General features: G+C 47.9%; 2 protein-coding genes across 3 annotated transcripts; one reads left to right on the plus strand and one right to left on the minus strand.

Annotated features, from left to right (window-relative positions):
• Positions 1 to 587: 587 nt before the first annotated feature.
• On the plus strand, positions 588 to 12,346 carry TP53 (tumor protein p53). Of its 2 annotated transcripts, none has more exons than XM_036766978.1 (11): positions 588 to 666; positions 5,533 to 5,658; positions 5,964 to 5,994; positions 6,113 to 6,316; positions 7,278 to 7,464; positions 7,577 to 7,689; positions 7,797 to 7,906; positions 8,769 to 8,905; positions 9,008 to 9,081; positions 10,653 to 10,759; positions 11,187 to 12,342. In XM_036766978.1, exons 2-11 carry the CDS (start codon positions 5,591 to 5,593, stop codon positions 11,269 to 11,271), a joined length of 1,116 nt encoding a protein of 371 aa, XP_036622873.1. In that variant the 5' UTR covers positions 588 to 666; positions 5,533 to 5,590; the 3' UTR covers positions 11,272 to 12,342. The 2 variants fall into 2 exon arrangements, with proteins under 2 accessions (XP_036622873.1, XP_036622872.1); XM_036766977.1 differs by having other exon boundaries at positions 594 to 666; positions 8,769 to 8,911; positions 11,187 to 12,346.
• Positions 12,347 to 13,986: 1,640 nt separating this feature from the next.
• Positions 13,987 to 20,806, minus strand: ATP1B2 (ATPase Na+/K+ transporting subunit beta 2). The gene is made up of 7 exons (XM_036765799.1): positions 20,053 to 20,806; positions 18,138 to 18,266; positions 17,726 to 17,830; positions 17,389 to 17,594; positions 17,082 to 17,138; positions 16,069 to 16,167; positions 13,987 to 15,891 (listed from the first exon to the last, which is right to left on the minus strand). Exons 1-7 carry the CDS (start codon positions 20,162 to 20,164, stop codon positions 15,724 to 15,726), a joined length of 876 nt encoding a protein of 291 aa, XP_036621694.1. The 5' UTR covers positions 20,165 to 20,806; the 3' UTR covers positions 13,987 to 15,723.
• Positions 20,807 to 21,430: the final 624 nt, after the last annotated feature.

The following is a 21,430-nucleotide window of genomic DNA, read 5'->3' on the forward strand; positions in this document are numbered from 1 at the left end:
ATTTACAAGACTGGAGGATAGGAAGAAAAATGGTACATTCTCCTGCAAGGACAGGAAACAACACATACGCAAAACATACACAGAAGAAAGGAGAGGCTGAGGGGCAAGTGGACATAGGACCTGAGTTGAAATCAGTAATGACCTTGGGCAAGTCACCTAACTTCTCCAAGGCCTCAGTTTCCCCATCTGTAACATGGAGATAACAGAGGTTGTTGTGAGGATCAAATGAGACGCGTGCTGGCCTGTAAGCGCTACACAAGTGTTTGCTACCATGATTATTGTGGTCGTTAAATATTATTACGGGGCTGTAGCAGGGAGATTATAATCCAAGGTACAAAGTAAAATACGTGGGCTTGGAGTCTAAACTTGAATAGTCGTCTGCCATTCGGATCGCTCGACCCGTCCGGAGCTACTTCCTCACCTGGGAAAGAAGGGAACTGAACCAGAGCCCGAGTCCCAAGGATCCTTTCCAACAACCTGGAACTAACCAGTGAAGGAATAATCCGCATCGCTGCCGCCGCCTGCCCTCACTTGCCATGGCGCCTGCCCGGCTTCCTGCCAACAGCCTCGCTGGGGCTGCTGGGATTGGGGCTTTCCAGTCGCGTGTGCGCTGGCTGGCGGTAAGTTTATACCGCTCAAAGTTGGAAGCTGTGGTCGAGAGAGCAGGTAGGGGATCCCTGGGCTCCCCGGGGCCCTTCTCCAGGTAGCAGTTGGCCGCAGTTTGGGGGGCCAGGAGGAGCTGCCCCTGTTTAGACTAAGTGTCGAGGACGATTCTGGGAGTGGTTATAGCACCAGCCCGGGGCGATGCGGGTTTTGGAGGTTGGAATAATTGGAAGCGGGGATGGGGGTGGGGATGGGGTTTCCCCGGCAGGTGAAGCTCTCTGGGAGGGGGACTTCGTGAAGTGGCTGTGCCTGAGTGGAAGGGTCCCCTTTCTTCCCCCACGCTGTCCACGCTCCCTGGGGGTCACCTACTAGTCTCTCTATCCAGGCCAAGACCCGGGGGCGGAGGGGGGTGGGGCATGCTTTGTGAATGGCCGGCCCGACCATCCGGAGGACTTCTGAGAAGCCAGCTTCCCTGAAGTTAATAGGAACGTTAGTGTCGACGGCCGGGGCCTTCTAAAGGGAACATTTCGGGAGAGGGGGAGTGGGAGCGCGCCACGTTACGGGGCCGAGGCGGTCCACTCCCGGAAGGCCTTTAGGTTACTTTCCCAGACCTTGCAGGTAAAGGCCCTGGAGCTGTAGGAAACAAAGACCAACTGTCGGGCGACCTTTTGTCTAGGAGGTGGGCAAGATCGTCTTCTCCTGTCTGGGGAACCCTTGCCTTCAGGAAATACAGCTGGGGGGGGGAGGGGGACTGAGGTGAGCGGGATGGACTATGGCGCTCCTGCCGGGGCTGGGCGAGGGCGGGGGGAGGAGGGAGAGTGAATACAAACAAATCCAACAATTGTGGGTTACGAGCCCCCAACTCACCCACTTCCTGGGAGAAGCGAGTATCCCTGTTGTGCCCCCAATTTTCTCTGTCTGTTGTCTTTGGGGCCCAGATTGTGTTTCCTCCCTCCCGACTCCCCCCATCTTTCATTTCCTGTTTTGGATTAACCCAGGTTAGCTCAACTCTGTCTGTGAAGGGTAGACGAGATTATACAGTAACCCATGGTGACAAATTCATCACTTTTTCAGTCATAGATAGGGGGTTTGTTTTGTTTTGTTTTGAGGGGAAGGATTCATTTTGGAAAGAAAGAGGAAGGTTTTCTTACTTTAAAATGCTTTTCTACCCCTCGTCGAATGGTATGTGCCGCTCTCCGAGTAATTTGGCCGAGAGTGGACTCGACCTTTGCCTATGGGGGGAGGCTATCCTCTTCTTCCCCCTCCCATCCCCTGGAGCTGGGTGGTACGTTCCGGTCGTCCTGGTCTGGGGATGGGAGAAAGTGTTGGACTGTGGAAAGGGGCGTTCCCAGGAAGCGAGGAGCTGAGCCTGGGTTAAGAGTCTTGTCAAGAAAAAAAAAAAGCTCTGCAGTTCATTTCTAGTCCTGTACCCCAAAGATGAAACAAAGAGAACAGGAATTCGTATGTGCGAAAATAATTTAGTACCTTTTTTGGGTTGCAAAGAATTGGAAACTAAGGGGGTGCGCATCAATTTGGAGGATAGCTGAGCGAATTAGGGCAAATAATGAAATGGAGTTCTGAATGCCTTCAGAGAAACCTGAGAAGACTCGGATGAACCCATATAGAACAGAACCAGGAGAACAAAAGGGTTTTTTTTCCCTTTTCCCCAATAAGAGTAGGGGAGGTAGAAGGGAGAAAAAAATAAATGCCTGTTTATAAATCTTTTTTTTTGGAGGGGGGAAGGCAGGGCAATTGGGGTTAAGTGACTTGCCCAAGGTCACACAGCTAGTAAGTGTGTCGAATTTGAACTCAGGTCCTCCTGATTGCAGGTCCGGTGCTCTCCTCCTGCACCACCTAGCTGCCCCAATGTTTGTTAATTTTTTTTTTAATTACAGTAAAAAAATGAATTGAGCCATGCTGTTCAGTCCTCCTTGCCAAGGAGATGGGTCTACACCACAGAAAGTGTACTCCCCTCCTGTAGCTGTAGTCATCCTAACGCTTGGGGTTTCCTTCGCTGGGAATTGCTTCTCTTGCCGCACTTAGGATGTGCTGGTTTCTGTTTGAAGTTGCCCACTGTGCGGTGGGGAGATTTTGTGGCCCATTCATTCATTCACTCCTTTACTGTATATTCGTCTGTACAGATCGTCCTGTTTCTCGGACGTACTTGTGTTATTGTGCCATCAGGACTGATTGTTGAGTTCGTCCATTGGTCCTGTACGGTGATAGCCATTGGCCGCAGTTTGTTCAACCCTTGCCTGATTGATGGATACTTACTTTGTTTCCAGTTTTTTTGTTACTGCAAAAAATAAAATAAAGTGTTGCTCTGTAGATATTTTAGTGTATATGGGACCTTTCTGTCTTTGCTCTTCTTGTGGGAAATCACCGGGTGAAATTTAATCACTTCACAAATAATTTCAAATTGTTTTCCCGACCGGGAGGACCAGTTCATAGCTTCATCAACAGTGTATTCAGGCGCCTTGTTTTCTTCTGATGACTTTTTGACCAACTATCCACTTATTTCCCCTTTCCCCCTCCACAGTATGTATATGGAACGACTCTACTTTTCCCCTTGGAAAATCTCCTTTGTTATAATGGCTTCTGCATTTCCTTGGTCCTTCCCCTCGTTTCTCCCAATTCCTAGGACGTAAATGAGAAGGCAGGGTTGCTGAAAATTTTCTACACTCAATTTGATTAGAAGCCCCTGCTGAGCAAAGCCACTTAGACATTTAACAGTAAAGAGACCCTTGAGAACCGTGGTTCTCAATCCCTGGAGGTCCCTGAGACACTTTCAGAGGGCCCACAAACTTTTCATTTAAAAACTATTTTAAAAGTAACACTAAGATGTTTTTATTTCTAATGGGGTAAATGTTGATAGATAGAACCCACTTAAACCACGCTTTTTGGGGGCAGTCCTCGGCAGTGTTTAAGAGTGGAATCAGGTCCTGAGATCAACAGTGTGAAAACTGCTTCCTCTGACAATGGAGTGGTCCTCATTCTCTTTGTGCATCATAACAGCTTACGTTTCTTTGGCTCTTTACAGTTACATAGCCCTGCATATGCGGCATTTCTCTAGGATCCTCACTAGGTCCTATATGGAACATAGTACAACTGGAAATCTTTGTATTTTATAGCTAGGGAAACAGTGAAAGGACTTTCTCTAAGGTCACCTGGTGAATAATCGGTGGAGCCAGTACTAGTCCCCAGGGATCCTGACTCCAAGGTTAAAGATGTATAGTAATAGGAGTATTTAATAGTAGAAAGTTCACAGGAGAACATTGCACATAGTAGCAGCAATGTTGTGTGATGAACAACCGTGAATGACTTAGGTCTTCCTCAGCAACACAAGACCACTCCAAAGGACGCGTGATGAAAAATGCTCTCCACCTCCAGAGAAAGAGCTGATGGAGTCTGAATGCGGATTGAAGTATACTATTTTTCGTGTGTGTGTGTGTGTGTGTGTGTGTGTGTGTGTGTTGGTTTTTGCCTGTGTTTTCTTTCACATGAAATATGGAAATATGTTTTGTGTGGTTGCATGTGTGTAATCTATATCAAATTGCTTGCCATCTCAGGGAGGGTTTAGGAGAGGGAGGGAGAGAGGAAGATCAGAAATAAACTAGCTCATCTTTAGCACAGAATTGGGGGCATAAGTAAGGGTGCTCAAAAGATGTATAATAAACGTGAACATTTTGAAGCTATTGCGTTTAATTCCCTCCTGCCTCACCCAGCACTTTGACATGATTATCTTTATTGTAGTCACTGTTTTCGCTGTTGCTATCTGTGTGGACCGTCCCATTAGTGAGTACACTATAGAGGCTCCCTGAGGGCGGGGGTGGACTTTCACTCACTTTGTGTCTATTTTGTACATAATAGATACAGAGTGTATATTTATTGAAAGCACAAATCTGACCCAGAGGAGTTGCTTTAATGAGGATATTAGGTAATTCACAGTCATAGTCAACTAGCACTTATTAAATGCTGGCTGTGTGCCAGACACTATGCTAGGCACTGGGGATACAAAGAAAGACAAAAAAAAAAACAGCCCCTGCTTTCAAAGAGCTCATAGTTTAAGAGGGGAGACAACGTGCAAACAATGAATGATATATAGACAAGATACATACAGGATGAATTGGGATAGTCTCAGGGGGAAGGCATTGAGATTAAGGAGGACTGGCAGAGCCTTCTTGCAGAAGGTGGGACATGAGCTGAGACCTGGGGGGTGGTAAGAGGCTTCCAGGCATGGAGGACACCATGGGGTATCTGGAAGGCCAGTGTTACTGCACTGTCAAGTATCTGGAGGGGAGGAATAAGGTTTAAGGAGAGTGGAAAGGTAGGAAGGGCTTTAAAGGCCAAACAGAGGATTTTATATTTGATCCCTCGAATAATAGGGAGCCATTGGGGAGTTTTATTGAATGGGGTGTGGCATACGGTCAAACCTTCACTTTAGGAAGATCGTTTTGACAGCCGAGTAGAGGGTGGATTGAAGTGGGGAGAGATGAGGCTGGGAGACTGGCAACCATCAGGCTATTGCAGCGGTACAGTCGTGAGATGATGAGGCTTGTACCAACATATCAAGAGTGATGTGACAAGGGTAGAACAGTGGGACTCGACAGCTGATTGGATACGGGGGCTAAGAGAATTGGAAGGTGTCTGGGAGGATCGTAGGATTCTCAGTGATAATGGGGAAGTTAAGAAAAGGAGTAGGGAGACTGGGGCAGAGATAAGAAGTCTGCACCATGGTCCAGGAGTCTCTAACCTGTAGCTCAGTTAAGGATCCCAGCTGTATATCAACACATTCTTCTTGGTCAAACCCAAAAAATTCAGTGTGATGGAAGGAGACCGGCCTTAAAGTTCCAACCTCAGGAAGCTCCAGGGTACTGAGGGGCAGGCTCAGACCTAATAGTATCTTTTCTCTCCCTTCCTTTTCTACAGGTCCCCCCCCTTCCCTCACCACCCTGCCAGACACAAAACTGCTTTGCTGAGGCCTACCATGGAGGAATCCCTATCAGATCTGGAACCCCCACTGAGCCAAGAAACCTTCTCAGACATATGGAATTTGTGAGTGAGGGCTGGGGTATGAAACTTCCAACATTACGTACCTATCAACCGTGAGTCTTCTTAATAAATGCCACTAAGTTCTCTCTCTCTGGCTCCCTCATCTTAGGTAGATGAGTTGAGAGTTAGGTCCTTAGAGTCTCAGCCCTTTCCTTTCTGTAGATGTGTGAACTGTTCTCTCCGCTGTTCCCCTTGTTAGGCTGTGTGTCCAGTCCCTGCCCTTTCCCTCTCCCCCTTCCCCCCGCTCCGCCCCAACATAAATGACAGCTGGTGAGGGTGGTTTCAGCTATTTCTTTCTTGCCTTTCAGACAATGGAACAATTTGCCGGACGATTTATCGGTATGAACTTGTGGGACTCGGGAAGAATAAAGGGGGCCCGGAGTGGGGGGGGGGATGGGAACCTGGGTTTCTCTAATTCACTTTCTGATCTCCCTGCCCTGTCTCCATTCATCCCTAGAACATAGATGATATACCATTTGCCTCACCAGACAATATGAGCTGGCTGGGAAATGAGGAAGAAAGCCCTGGCTTGCCTGTGTCTGCACCCCCAGTTAACCTGCCCACATCATCTACGGTTCCATCCCAAAAGGACTATCCTGGGGAGTACGGCTTCAAGCTTGGTTTTCTACAATCTGGAACAGCCAAATCTGTCACCTGCACGGTCAGTAGGGAATTGAGGAGGGAGGAATGAGAGAGAGAGAGAGAATAGATAGCTCTCCTCATCTTGTATCTCACCTCCTCTTGTGACCTGCGGCTGCCTGGTGGGCAGGAGGAGTGCTTTAGTAAGCATTTTTCTATCTGCCACAGTGCAGGGCTCAGCTCTGACTAAATATTTGTTGGTGATGACACCGATAACCTTGCCTTTCCTCCTAACATCATACTCATTCCACTTCCACATCACTCTGTCTGTCCCCTTCTCTCTGCTGACTGACAGAGCCACCCACTCTAGTTGCCTTCATCACATCTGGCCTGGACTGTGGTGATGATAAGCTCCCTTTCTTAAATTTCCTTGGCTGCAATCTCAATCCTTCCTATAATAGGGCCTTCATATTTCACACTGCTGCCTGAGTAATCTCACTAATTCACAGATGCATCGATCATTCCTTTAAATCTTCAGTGGGCCCCTATTTGTCCTTAGAAGGATAAAAATATTAGTCTAGCATTCAAGGTCCTCCATGATATATCATTTTACCTGCCTCTTGAGGCTTCTTTATATTTCTGAACATACACACAGTTTATACTCTCGCTGACCAAGCTCTTTCCCCCATGTACACTCACTTTCCCTTAAAACTCATACGTATTCTTTTCCCCCTGCCTGGAATACCCTTTCCTTCCCATCTCTACCTTCAAAATCCCTTGTAACTCAAATTCGATGCCCCCTTTTCCCTAGAGCCCACCTCTGATCTGGAGCTGGAGGCGATCCCATAGACTCTCACACCTCATTTATGTCCTACCACCCTTCACCTTGTAGTCGTACATTATTTGTGTCTTAGCAGACTGTAAACTCCATGAGGGCAGGTACCGTCTTGTTTTGTATCTTTTGCACATAGGGATCACTCAATAAATATTTAATTGAACGGGCCCATGACCTTTACTCCGCTTTACTCTGGCTTTCCCTGCAGTACTCTCCTGAGCTGAATAAGCTATTTTGCCAACTGGCCAAGACCTGCCCTGTCCAGCTCTGGGTCACCTCACCACCACCTGCTGGTGCCCGAGTCCGCGCTATGGCTATTTATAAGAAGTCCGAACACATGACCGAGGTGGTTAAGCGCTGTCCTCACCACGAACGATGCACTGAGCACATAGATGGTGAGGCCAGAGACACCCCAACATGGGGGGTGGGGATGGGACAGGGAGTGGAGAAGGAACTTGCTGCCCTCAGCTTCAAACCTCCTAACACTTTTTCCTACCTGCCCTGTAGCCCTGGCACCCCCACAGCACTTGATCCGGGTGGAAGGAAACCTACGGGCTGAATACCTCAGTGATGCCACCACCATGCGACAGAGTGTGTCCGTTCCTTATGAGTCCCCAGAGGTATGGTTCGGGGCACCTGGGTCTCTAGGGGTTAGGGGCTGGCTCTCAGCAGTGGTGACCTATTGGGGAGGAGCTGCTGAGCAGATACTGGGTCTTCTCACTTCCAGGTCGGCTGTGATTGTACTACCATTCATTACAATTATATGTGCAACAGTTCCTGCATGGGGGGCATGAACCGGCGCCCAATCCTCACCATCATAACCCTGGAAGACTCCAGGTGATGTCTGCCCCCGCTCTTTCGAGAGCTCTCTCTCTCTCTCTCTCTCTCTCTCTCTCTCTCTCTCTCTCTCACTCTCGCTCTCGCTCTTTGTGTCTGTGTCTTCTGTTCGGTCTTCAAAGTCCAACTACCCCCTCCATTCTTCCTGTGTCTCCATCCTCCTCATGTCCCTCAAAGCTAACCCCTCCTGACCCAGCTCAGCTGTCACCCACTCTATGCATCCTTCCTTCATCTTTCAGCTAGGAATGATTCATTCCACAGATGTCTCATAGCACATTGGTGAGAGCTCAAATAAACTCTGCCTTGTGTTAAAGCTCTGTCTCATCTGTTTCCACCCCCCAGTTAAGGTGTATGGTTCTTGAGGGCAAGAACTACCTTGTTTTTCATCTTTGTATTCCCGTCGCCTGCCATGGTACCTTGTATCGTGCTTAATTAATGTTTATTGAACTGAATTAGGGGGGAAAAGTCAACCTTTACTAACTCCTTTTTGAGCACATGGCAATATGCATTTCAGCAACATTAAAGGTTATTAATGCAGTTTTAAACCTTAATAGCTTTGCCGACTTTTTTGGACACCCTATATTTGAACTTTGTCATAAGCTGTTTTATAAGAGTTGCACCAAAATTAAAAACCATTAATGATTTTTTTAAAGATCCTAACTTTCTGGACTTCCTCCCCACCCACTCCCAATCCACTCAGATTTCCTCTTCATCTTCTCTCACTTCTCAGCTCCATTTTGAACTATGATTCTTCCTCCTGTGCCTGTTTCCTCTTTTGGGGGGATGGGGCAATGTGAATAAAGAAAAATATGAGGCAGACGTGAAAATATATATATATTCCTCTACCCCATCCCATCCTTAGTGGTCAGCTTCTTGGACGCCGAAGCTTTGAAGTACGTGTTTGTGCCTGTCCTGGAAGAGACCGGCGGACTGAGGAGGAAAATTTCCGCAAGAAGGGAGGTCACAACCTACAGCCGCCCTCTGAGAGCAATAAGCGTGGTATGGGTGAGGAAGAGATTGAGTTGGGAGTACTGGGGGCCGGGGAGACAGCCGAATAAAATAGGAGTCACATGTTGACTCCCCTTCGTCCGTGTCTTCCAGCATTGCCCACTGCTCCTGGCAGCACTCCCAAGACTAAAAAGAAGCTAATGGATGGAGAATATTTCACCCTCCAGGTATGATAAATTATTAAACATTCTCCTAGCTTCACCTCATAGCCAAAGTTCTTCTTTAACCCTCTCGCTGGCAAGTCTGTGGCCCTTTCCAGGTCAGAATACTAGGGGATCTAGGGTAGGACAGGTGACCATCTAGGTAAAACCACACCAACCCACCCCATCACCATTGTCCAGGAGTCGAAGAAGTCAAGCGGGGACCTCAGAGCAGCTCTGTCTCTCGGCTGGTCTCAGGTTTGCAGGGTTTGCCACCTTGCTTTCTTAGTTTTGATCTCTACCAACAAGAGTTCATGTGGTGTGATGAAAAGTGCAGAATTTGGAGTGAGGAAAAACTTACCTGAGAATCCAGCTTGGATCAGTTGTGTAATCATGGGCAAGTCATTTAATTCTCTGACCTACAGTTTATCCATCTGTAAATGGGAACAGTAGCTGTCCTACATAAGGCTCAGGGAGAAAAGCTTTGTAAACCTTAGGAACTATATCACTGTAAGTTGTGGGTTGTCTATAAAGCCAGCACTGAGTGAGGTTGGCCTTTCCCTCTTTCCTACCTGTATTTTGCCTGCAGTTAGGATGCATGGCCACCAGGTGGTGCTTGTGTCTCCATCTTAGCTAACAGACAGGAGTTCAAGATCCTGCTAATGCTTCTCCCATTTTTTCATAAAAATAGAGCTCCTGTAAAGTGAAGACTGTTTCTTTCATCATAAGGCACCGTCCTAAACTGCACGTAAACAGCTGTTACTGCCTTTTCAGATACCAGTCAATGAGAATCCAGAAATGAAATGTAGACATTTAGGTGGCATTGAAGGAGAAGGGCATTTAAGATGTGATTAATCAGAGAGCTATAGCTGGGCATTGGCTTTCTGGGAGGAAGGAGGGGTACAGTGCAAAGCTTGCAAAACAAAGCCTCTCACTGAATCTTAACCATCTTCAATTCTAAGCTTCGTGTTCTACACAGACTTAATTAGAATGTTCCTAAGTCTGTTAACTTTGGCCCCAAACTTTCTGCAGCTTGACCTAAGCTCAGACACCTACAGCCCCTGTTCCTCAGCCAGGATCTTTGACAGGTCTTACCTCTAGGTGCTCAGTGAATGTTTGTGGAATGAATTCCCTTAGCTGAAGAACTCTGCTCCCACCTCTTTGACAGGAGCTGCCCTAGGCTGGCTCAAAACAAAACAAAAAAAACCAATGTGAAATTTCGTGGAAATATTTTTCCATGCAAACCACTTTTTTTCAGAAGGAAGGAATTTTCTACTCAAAGAAAAGAGAACTATTGCCCCTTCTAACAGCCATTTTTATTCCTTTTTTTTTTTCAGTCAGGGTTAAGTGACTTGCCCAGGGTCACACAGCTAGTAAGTAAGTGTCTAAGGCCAGATTTGAACTCAGGCATTCTTAGCCATTTATTCTTTTACCAAATGGAATTTAAACGTAGGAACAAGGTTTGTATGTTAAGTTCTCCTTCTTTTATAGAATTTAATAGTTACAAAATTTTACCAGAGAATTGTGCCTACAACAATCAGATAGATTTTCAAACAGATTTTAAAGCATTTTCTTCACTTCTCCCCACAAACACCTAGATCCGAGGTCGCCAACGCTATGAGCTTCTCCGGGAAATAAATGAAGCCTTGGAACTGAAAGATGCTCACAGTGGGAAAGAGCCTGAGGGGAGCTGTCCCCACCGCAGGTGGGTGCCCAGTCCAGCTTCTGCCACTTGCTGAGTTAAGTCCCTGCCAACCTATACCAGCCTGCTCATGCAGGAAGTTCTGACCTTTGGCTGAGCGAGCTCGGAGGGAAAAGATGTCGTAGATTCGCCACCCTGGCCACAGTATGTGGGGAGGTGTGATTGGCAGTGGGAGTCAGGGTGCAGTGGGCAAAGATGAAAATAGCCTGGATAAAGCCCTCTTCCTGATCAATTCCATCCCAGAATGTCCCAAATGTCTTCAGCACTTAGGCTCGCCCTTGTTTGTGTAGTTGGCCTCTTTCACGTGTGCATCTGGTGCAAGTCTAGCTGTGCTTTTAGTAGCACACAGGTGATGCCTAATAAGTGCTTATTAAATGAGTTCTGTGACTTTTCCCAGCTTGATCTCCTCTAAACTGTGTGTTTCCTGCAGCCAATTGAAGTCCAAGAAAGGAGATTCTACCCCCTGTCAAGGCAAAAGACTTTTGGTGAAAAGTGAAGTTCCTGACTCTGACTGAACATAATCCCCTCCGCCCCAGACAACCCTGTTTTTTATTTCCCACATGCCTCCTCTCCTCTAAAGTCTCACTTGTAGAGATCCCCCATCTGAAGTCCCCACCCCCTTCTTCAGCTCGAATATCTGTCTCAAACAGTACTAAGCTGTTCTTTGCTAAAACAGATAAAATAAGGGGGAGTGGGGCCTTTCTCTACTAGGCCATGCTCCCTCACTTTTCTTCTCCAGTGGATTAAGGCAAACTTAAGTGACTTGGTTAAGTGACACAGCCACTGAGGTGAATTTGAACTCGGGTCTTCCTGATTGCAGGCACCACTTTATATCAACTGAGCCACCTAGCTGCCTTCCCTCACTTTAGTGTCCCTCTAAGAGAGAGGGTAGTGCTGTTTGAGAAAAGTGTTGTGAATAAAAATACTAGGGGCATTAGAATCCTAGACTTAGACCTGAGGGAAGGGACCTCAAAGGCCCCCTAGGTGGTGAAACTAAGGCCCAGAGAACAACTTACTTTCTCACAGTGAGAAGTAGGATTTAAACCCAGAACTGCCATACTGCCTTTCTAGACTGGAGGCCTTGCTTAGAGCCATGATGGTTTCTTGAAACTGTTACTTGTGTTTCTGCCATTTGGGAAAATGTATTCACTTAGGTATGTGTTCCTGGTAGGGTGGCGGAAGGATGTCAGGAAAGTGGGTGGTCACAAGTAGTTGTTGATGGGTTGACATCTGTGATAAAATAAGCTGTCCCACCCACAGGATTTAGTCTTTGAAATACCTACTGGAATGTGCTTCCACCAAAAATGTTTTGTGCCTTCTAGACTAAGCTAGACTCCAGTTTTACTTTCATTCACCTCTATTTAGCATTTCCTTTCATGATGAATGTAGGCAAGAGCTATAAGTTTCACCAGACTGCCAGAGGGGTTTGACATAAAAGGTTAAGAACCCCAGCTCAAGCCTCAGATTCTCAGGAACTTTCTCTACCCCCAGACTCTGGCTTTCTCATTTTCTCCCTTTTTCTCCCCTTTTTTTGTACCTTTTTGCTATTTTTATGGAATTTTCAAATAAAGAGTTAATACTTGTCCATTTGATGATGCTAAAATGCTAGGGGCCTCTGGGGGGAGCAGAGGGAAGGAACCAGAAAAGGGGGGGGGGGGCCTCGTAGGGGAGGCTCCTAGTTCCAGGAGTGAAACAAAGCATGGGGACTGGGTCAGTCTGCAGGCTGCATGACAATGAGGGGGGCTGTCTTATTCGCACCCCTCCCCCCCCCCCCAGTCCTATTCATAACTCTAGGTCCTCTCCACTGTCCCCTTCCCCAGGAGGGCAAGACTAGAGGGGGAGGGACTCCGGGCTTCTGCCCTTTCTACTTCCCCAGAGATGGAACTACTATCCCTTCATCTGCCTTTCCTCAAGGATTATGGGATTTAAGGGTCCAATTTAGCAAATCTAGGCAGCTAGGGTGGCCATCTGCTCCCCAGGAGAGTGGGGGATGGGAACAATGGGGCTGCAAGATTCCTGGGTCCTGGAGCAGAGTGGAGACTTGAGAGGCAGGAGCTGGGGGGCTTCTGTACCCAGAGAGTGTAGGGGCAGCTGAGGTGAGAGCTGGGAGCTAGGATGGGGGCAGGGAAGGAATCTGGCATCTCTTCAGGCTGGGCTGAGTGCCAGGCGATTAGATGAATTGAAGCTTTAAACTCTGCCAGGAAAACCTTTGAAAAGACTTTTTTGGGGATGGGAGGGCAGGATTGGTCTAGGGGGAGTCTTAGTGTTTCCCCATTCTGTTCCCAATTTTGACAGTTGGGGAGAGTAGGGCAGGGAAGGGGACTCTGCCTCTTCCCAGTTATCCAGCTTACACAGGAGATTGCTCCTCCCTGCATCTTAAAAGAGGGGCACCTAAGTGGTCAAGATCAATATCTAGTCTAGAGCTTAGGCCTCAGAATCCATAACCAAAGAACACCCCCCACTCACTCATGGACAAAGTATCCTGCTGTTGCACGAGAAGCGAACACTAGGACCTCTGGATTCTTACAGGGAAAACCTTAGGAATCTGCTGACCCCCTTAAATCTGAAACCTTGCCAGGCAAATTAAAGCCAAATGCCTGAACTGTACAAGAGCCCCCTGCCACCTTGTTGAATCAGGGAGAGGCATCACTTTTTTATCTTTTTGAATCTTTAAGGCAAGATCTCCCTTATACCGCATCCCCCCCCACCTTTCCCAAGGTTCATTCAGTCTTTGCTTCTGTCTCCTACCACACGAGAAGAGATTACTTAGAATCCACCAATCCCCCCCGCCCCCCCCATGGATGCTGGCCTAGTCTAACCAAAAGCATTGGCAGAACTGGATTCCAAACCCAAGCCCCTCGACTCCCGAGGTGGTGGTCTTCACTCACTTCACATACAGCTCCATCATCTGTCTACCCGCGCTCTCCAGTTCTTTCGTGAGCATGCTGTCGACAGAGCGTCAGTCCCTAGGGTCCAGGAACCACGATTAGAGTGTCTGCCCTTCTTTTGAATGGGCTGAATGAAATGTGTACTTTCCAGATCCAATGCTACTGAATCAAGGGCACGTTAGAGAAGGTGAGGAATAGGAAATACGCCAGGAACGAAAGGTGGCCTAGATAACCTGGCTGCGGACCAACGGTTGATCTTACTTCGCCTACTTCCCATACTCTCCGTTTGTCCCTTGAAACCACAGAAAAAGATACAAGATACAAGACACAAGACAAGTTGGGTGTGTGGTGTATATATATATATATATATATGTATATGTATATATAATCTCTCATGGTATTGTACTTTTATCTTTTACAGTAGATCTGACACAGGCATTAAATAACTGTAGAGACCCCTCTGAGGGTCTGAGGTAAGGGGAAGTGGGAACAGAGGTGGGTGAGAGAATAAGAGTTGACATTTATAGATCTAGTTATGTTCTGAAACATGTTTTACATACATTATCTCAATTTAACCTCACAACAACCCTGTGAGATAGGTACTACAGGTATTATCCCCATTTTACAGACGAGGAAACTGAGGCTCAAAGATTAAGAAAATTTGCCCATGGTCACACAGGTAGTAAGTATCAAAGGCAGGATTTGAACCCAGGCCTTGCCTGATTTCAAGAGAAAAGGGTCAGATCCAAGGAAGAGGAGAGTGCAGCATTAGTAGGGAATAGATTTGGGACGGAAAAGAGGAAGGAAAGTATTAAAACACCTCTGTGATTAAAAAAATATTTCTGAGCAGGGGCCTCTTTGAACATGTTATGGGAATTACAGGGCTAAAAAAGGCAGAGGGGGTTTGGAGGAGAGGGAGCCACTTTCAGATTGAGAGGGGCATTTAAAACTTTCAGGTTGATGTTAAGCGGAAAGGGAGCGCTAGTAATTAGCCAATGATTTGCTGAGAAAAACTAGACTGGGGGGCACAGGGAAAGAAGGTGGCCTATTACCATGGCCACCAGGGACAAACCCAATTCAAGATGGCCGCCCAAAGCACTGGAAAATGGAGCTGTGGGTGGGAGGTGGAGGAATGCTCTAGGAAAATGTTTATAAGGAAATTATACATGGATAAAATTGACCAAATATTATGTCCAATTGTCTTTTGGACAAGCAGACACCAGGTTATGGAAAGTATCAGAAAAGAATGAGGTAGGGACAGAGCTTACGAACTTTCGATCAACAAAATGGCATCCCTATTCTTAAATACCCCCCTTTGGAGCCCAAGGGAGGGGAGAGGACACCCCATTTTTCAGCTCAGACCTCATGGAGACGGGGGTAGGGAATTGGAAGAACAAGGAGACCCAGCAATGGCAATGTAAAGGCTTCAGTAGGAGGTGGAGTATGGAAAAAAAGTTGGACCAAGCCCATCTTCAAGTCAAAAATGGCCACCTGAACATCTTTTAGTGAGGAGTGCAGATGGGGAAAAGGGCAGGATTAAGTTGAGGAGAAAGGAAGGCCCAAGACAGACAGGTTCCCAAATATCTTATCTGCAAGTCACTAGGATGAATAGTGAAGGGCAAGTGGAGATAGAAGCCAGAGGAGTGACCCTCACCGAAGGACACTCTCACCACCACTACCAGGGAAAGCATGAAAACTAAGAGGGAGCATTCGTCAAGTCCATAGCAACAAGAAAAAGGAGGGAGGCAGGGGTAATTGTAGGAGTGTTTCACCAGTAGTCATACAAGTACCTGGATGGCACTGGAAACAAAACGTCAGTAAAGGGGCAAAAGATGGCCTCCCTGCTCTAAAACTCTCACATACCAACAGTGGGAGAAGCTATTCTTCCAGGGAATCAAAATGGCTACCACCCAACAGGGATGGGAGTTGTGAAAGAGTGGGGATGGAATTATACCTTTGGGGCAAGGAGCAGGGAGAGGAGGGGCTGGGAAAGGAGGGCAGGCAGGGAAGGCGGCATCCAGAAAGCACATTCCATAAAGCCCTGGGAGATGGGGAGAGGGAGGGTGGCAGGGAGTCGACTCAGGTCTTTTTTATTATTCGGAGTTTGAAGGCCACGCGGCCAGCAAACTTGTCCCGCTCATCGTTGGTGGCAATGTTGACTGCGTTAATTCGGCACTCAACATTGACTTCCACGTTGGGGGTCACATTCATGAACTTCACAGCCACCAGAGGCTGTGTGTAATTCACCTGTGGAGGTGTACAGGAGAAGTAGGTAAAGGAACCACAACATCTAACTTCAACCCTTGCTTTTGGGGTTCTCCCCAGCCCCAAGATAACCTAGTCCCCTTCAGGAAACTAAACAATCACCCTTGTCCTTGAAGGTGGGGGATGCCAGACCCTACTCCAACCACCCACTGGACTTACGTGGAACTTTTTGCCGTAGTAGGGAAAATACATCAGGTCAATGTTGCCATTGGCAGGGAACATAGTGAAGTCACCAAGATTTTTGGCATCTTCATTCCGCTGGAGAATGAATGACAGGGGATGACATCATTAAAGATGAAAGACCCGAGCAACCCACAGGGATAAGCCCACAGGGCTCTGGCTTCACCAGCAAAATAAATCTCTGCCTCAGGAAGTCGTGAGAGGGAAAAAAAATCAAAGCTACCAATAATCACATGAAAAATTGTTCTAATCACTTTTAGAAAAATGAAAATTAAATCAACTCTAAGGTAATAATCTGTCTCAGCTTTTGTTGTAACCTGTTCTTTTTTCTCTTTTATATCTGTGCACTGTGTCTCCCCTATCAGAAGCCTTACGTGAGGTCACCTAGGTTCTCTTCCATTTATCACATCAGACTGAGGTGGCTTCCATTCCAGTGGGCACGGAACTAACTTTCTACCCTCCCTACCCACACTCCTAGAGCTCTTACCCCTTCCTCAGAGAAGCCATTCTGGAGCAGAGCCAAAAAAGAATATAAATGTGAGAGGGTTAACAAGCAAAAGTAAAGGGGGACGGACGGACAGGGAAGCAGTCCCTAAGTAAATGGGTGTGGATAGAGAATAGGCGTCCATTTTCTACTTGGTTGCTAAAGGAAACTGAAAAAGCTGGTGAGGGCAGAAAAATAGAGAATGAAGAGGAAGAAACATTACTGACATTAATAAGCTTAGGCTTTAGGAAGGGGGTTGTCTCTACTCATTAGAAAGCTTCTAATGCCTCAGGAGCTATCCTAATCAATGACTAAGCAAGTGTGGAAGCACCTTAGGGTCCAGGCCAACCTGAGAAGGATCTAAGACTCTCCTTCAGTCTAGCCACTAGCTTCTCTTACCCCCTTGTCCCTGTAGTTTCGGGGCTTCTGAGAGAAAGAAAAAGAGAGAAAAATGAATGATAGGAACCATAATGAGGCCAGGGACAACTTGGAAGTTACCCAGTCTCACCTTCCCTGCACAGGTAACATTCATGCTCTGATTGGCTCCTGCATAGAAGTTGATGACCTGGAAGGAGCAGGGAAAGGTAATGTCAGGTATCCCCTAGCTTGTCTTCCGCATCCACCCATACACACCCCTTTCCCCAAGCCCCTATTCTCCTTTGGGGAGCCAAGCAACCAAAGAAACCACCATTTCCATTAGGTCCTGGGCAGAGGAGCTGACTGTTCTAGAGACTGCTGTTGTTGTGGTTCCATCCCACCCCACCACCACCCAAGCCGCAATTCTTTCTTCTAGGGAACCCAACTGCCTGTAGTACCCGGTTCATCTTGATAAAGACGCAGGGCTGGCCAGTACTGTAGCCATAGTGGGTAGGGTCACTAAGCCCTGAACAGTCACCCAGCTGTGTCCTGTTGAACTGACAAGCCCGCTTGGGATAGTTGAGAACCCCATTGTCCGGTTGTTCATAATAGTGCCCTGGGCGGCAGACATCATTCTTCTGGGCCTGGATTGAGTCATTGTAGGCTGCAGGAGTAAAGAAAGCTGTGGACCGAATGTCTGGATTTCTGTCCTCCCAGCACTCTGCCCATCCCCACTCATGAAGATAAAGTTTGTCCCTTCCCTCAGGAACTTGAGAACCCAAACCCCTGACTCACGCTCCAGGAATTTATCGAGCATCTCCACATGCTGGTCCCAGCTCTTGGTGTCACTTAGGTTGACCAAAACCTCAAGGTTCTCTGTCTTGGGACGAATCATCAGGCCTAAAGGAGGAATGAGGGGTGCAGGAAACATGAGATACAGAGGCAAAAGAATGAAGAGGAACTTAGCTAAGCTAAATCCAAGTTCCGGTGAGGGGTGAGGGAGGTCAGTACTAAAAACAGGCATCTCCATGGGGCTGTAACTACGCTACCACCATCACCTTCCCTAGTACATAATTTCCAATGGAGTGGGGCAGACCTCAGGAGGAACTCTTGATGCCTGCGATCAGACTCAATCCCTTTACATTCGAGGGAGGGGTGGTCAAGTAGGTAGGCCAACCCTGGGGTGAGAAAAGGAAAATTTGCTAACCTGGTGTTGAAAGCTGGTCTTGGTATGTGGGAACGTGGTCTGAGACAGTCTGCAGCATGACCCACATGGTAAGGGTGAACAAAGCAGTTAAAAACCCATAGAAGACGAGGTAGAAGAGGAGGATGAAGGCTAAAAAGGAGAAGCAAGGGTTAAAAGACTGATGTTGGAAGAGACCTCAAAGGTCACTCAAGACATAAGCATCTGGCCCCAGCTCCTGACTCCCTGCTGTACTCAGCTCTGCTCTTCCTCCTTCCCTGCTGGCTTACAGATCAGCAACAAAATCAGCCCCACACACAACCCCAGCTTCCCAACATGAAGAAGCACAAGCTCATATTATGTATAAGGTTATGGTGGGCAACCAGAGAGCCCTATGGACGCACATCAAGCCAGCACAGTACAATTCTGTGGAGAACCCACAAGAGCAATGGACCCAAACTCCTGGCACACAGTAAAGCCTGAAAAAATACTAGTTGATTGCCACCTTTGCTGCTACCACAACCCTTTTCAATCTTACTAGAGCACAGCCCTCAGAACTAACCCTCAGGAAGCCTTCCCTCAAAAAGAAAGGCATAGCAGAGCAGTGTATAAATCTGTGGATGGCATGAACAGGTTTGCGTGGGAACACGTCCCAGCCCCACAAACTCATCTTCCAACTTTTCCAGAACTACCACTCCAGGCCACAACTGTAAAAAAAAAAAAATACTCAGAGCCAGCAGCCTCACACAATTCCCTCAACACATGTACACATACCACAAAAATACACTCGACTCCAATTACACTCCTCCTGCTCCTCACTCCTCCCAAAACCGCACAATTAATTCTATTGACAACTACACAAATGTTAACAACTCTTACCCTCCCAAACCTATCCAAATTCCACAATCTTATTCTTAAGTCAAACAATCTCACAATCACCCAACTCAGGAGGCACCAAGACCCTGTCTATTCAAACTAGATCTAGACCCCAAACTGCTCTCATGAAATGACTTCAAGTCATATAGCAGGAAAGCCTAGGGCCAAGGAAAGTGATACAATTTGATACTGCTACAATCCCTCAAGCCCACCCCGATGTGCATATCCCACCACTCAATAACCAGTAACTCCCACCACAACCTCACACACTTCAATACAAGCATGCAACTCCCACAATCCAAATGCAATGGCCACTTCCACTTCAAAAGGCTCAAATATTGACTTCAGATTCACAGGCAATTCAACTCCAACCCTAACCCCCTACTTTCCAGCACCTTCTGTCCACATTAGATGTCTAAAATAATCTGGGCTAGATACAAACTGTAGAGGCAAATCATCCCCACCAACAAACCCTGACAACCAACTCTCTGGACCCAAGGGGAACCAGCATGTGATCCAGGACCTGCCCACTCATGAATACTTAGGAATTACGGAGTGGGATCGATCTAAAAATAGACACAGTTTGGTGGTGGGTTCCTTCATATATGATGCGTAGAGATAAGTGGGATGGGGGGGGGGGTTAGAAAGGAAAGAGAAAAACATTTTAGAAGAAATCCAGTGAGAAAAAAAAAGAAAATGTGAACGCTGGGGACCCCAGCTTGTGGGGGCTCCATGGGGGGTGGGAAGGCAGCCGTGACCTACTTTCTCCACCTCCGCAGCAGCCGGGAAGATTAGACCCAATGAATACAGATCCCAAAGCCCAAAGCCCCAGCGGGGAAAGAACTGGATGTCAGGGTCCCGAGTGGGGACAAGGTTGGCCGGCCTAATCCGGGATCTCTGAAACCCCCCAACCCGATCTCCTTCACAGTGGGCCAGGAAGGCAGACGATTTTTCTTGTCTCTTCCAGACCTCGCCGTCCTCAGGGACCCAGGCACCCGATTCACCCCTCCCTCGCTCGTCGTTTTGCCTTCAGAGACCCAGACCCCTGACCCCCATCTCGTACCCCAACTGCTCCCGGTACGGCCCATGAACTCGTGAGTCCGCGGGTTCCACACGAACTCTTTCCATTCGTCCAACACCTGTCCACCGGTCTTCTTTTCCTTTTCATTGACCATTTCTGGGGCTGGGGGCTAGGCAGGCCTGGAGAAGGGGGATGAGAGGCAGGGAGGCGGGGCGCTAGCAGGGGCACTAGGTGGGGGGACCTTCGGGAAAGCTGATGCGCAATGGGCTAGGTAGACCCCCAGGGAGCCGAGCCCGTCTGGCCGGAGGCTGTGCCTTGGATTCTTGGGTGCGATGCCCTGCGGAGGGAGCGGAGCACCAGAGGCTACAGCGGGGATGAAGAAAAAGGCGCTAGGCACAAAACTAAAGGCAACAAAAGGGGGGTGCAGTCAACGCAGAGTGGAGTGGAGCAAAGCCCAAAGGGGGGATTGCAGCGATGCCTCCCAAAACAGTCCGGAGAAGCAACAGTGGGTGTTAAATGAGCGGCCCGACGAGGATGCGAGGAGAGCTGGGGTGCGAAGAAGCGGCGTGGAGTAAAGAGGAGGTCCCCGAAATCTTGAGTTAGAGCGGTTGAAGGCAAAGGCAGCAGGGGCGACGACGCACAGAGCCCCTGGTGAAAGGAAGAGGCAGGCAAAGGTGGCGGCGGCTGAATGCTGCGGGTGGAGGGGGACTGGGAAGGAGGGCGCAGCTGTGCGGGAAGCAGCCAAGGTCTTGGGGTGGGGGTCGCAGGCTGAAGGCTCAGCTTCTCAGCAGTGCGGGAATGGGGGCTGCGGTTGCTGCTCTATATACCAGGCAGCTTTGGCTGGGGAGGGGGGGGGGAGGTCCGCCCCCTTCCCACCCCCAGAGGCTCCACCTCCTAGTCTATGGTCAGGCCAGCTTCATGCATATGCAAATATAGGAAGCCACGCCCCTTCAGGCTTGGCCAGGGGGCAAGGCTGTTCTGTTCCTGCTATCATCATCCTCACAGCCTCACCTTCATATCTCTGGTCCTCTTCTTCCCCCCCCACCCCCATACACTGGGACATGGAAGAGGTGAATGGGATCAAGGGGAAGGGGATCCCACTTGGGGATGCCAGCACCTCAGCTACCAATTTGTCTCTACCCCTTCTAAACCCTTTGGTGAGTGCATATTAGTATAAAAGTACTTCATGGGACCCTGCTAAACTATTGGAAGGAAGTGGGAAGACAGGGGAAAGCTGTTGAAGTGGGAAGGTCATTCTCAGGGTAAGAAAAAACTGCAGATAACCTATACCGAAGTGTTTGCCTTCTCAATTGGGGGAGGAAGAGAATCTGGAACCCAAATTTTTTAAAATGAATGTTAAAAATTGTTTTTACATATAACTGGAGGGAAATAAAATACTAAATAAAACTTAAAAAAAGAA

The sequence above is a fragment of the Trichosurus vulpecula genome, chromosome 7, assembly GCF_011100635.1.
Source record: "Trichosurus vulpecula isolate mTriVul1 chromosome 7, mTriVul1.pri, whole genome shotgun sequence".
Classification (NCBI taxonomy): domain Eukaryota; kingdom Metazoa; phylum Chordata; class Mammalia; order Diprotodontia; family Phalangeridae; genus Trichosurus; species Trichosurus vulpecula.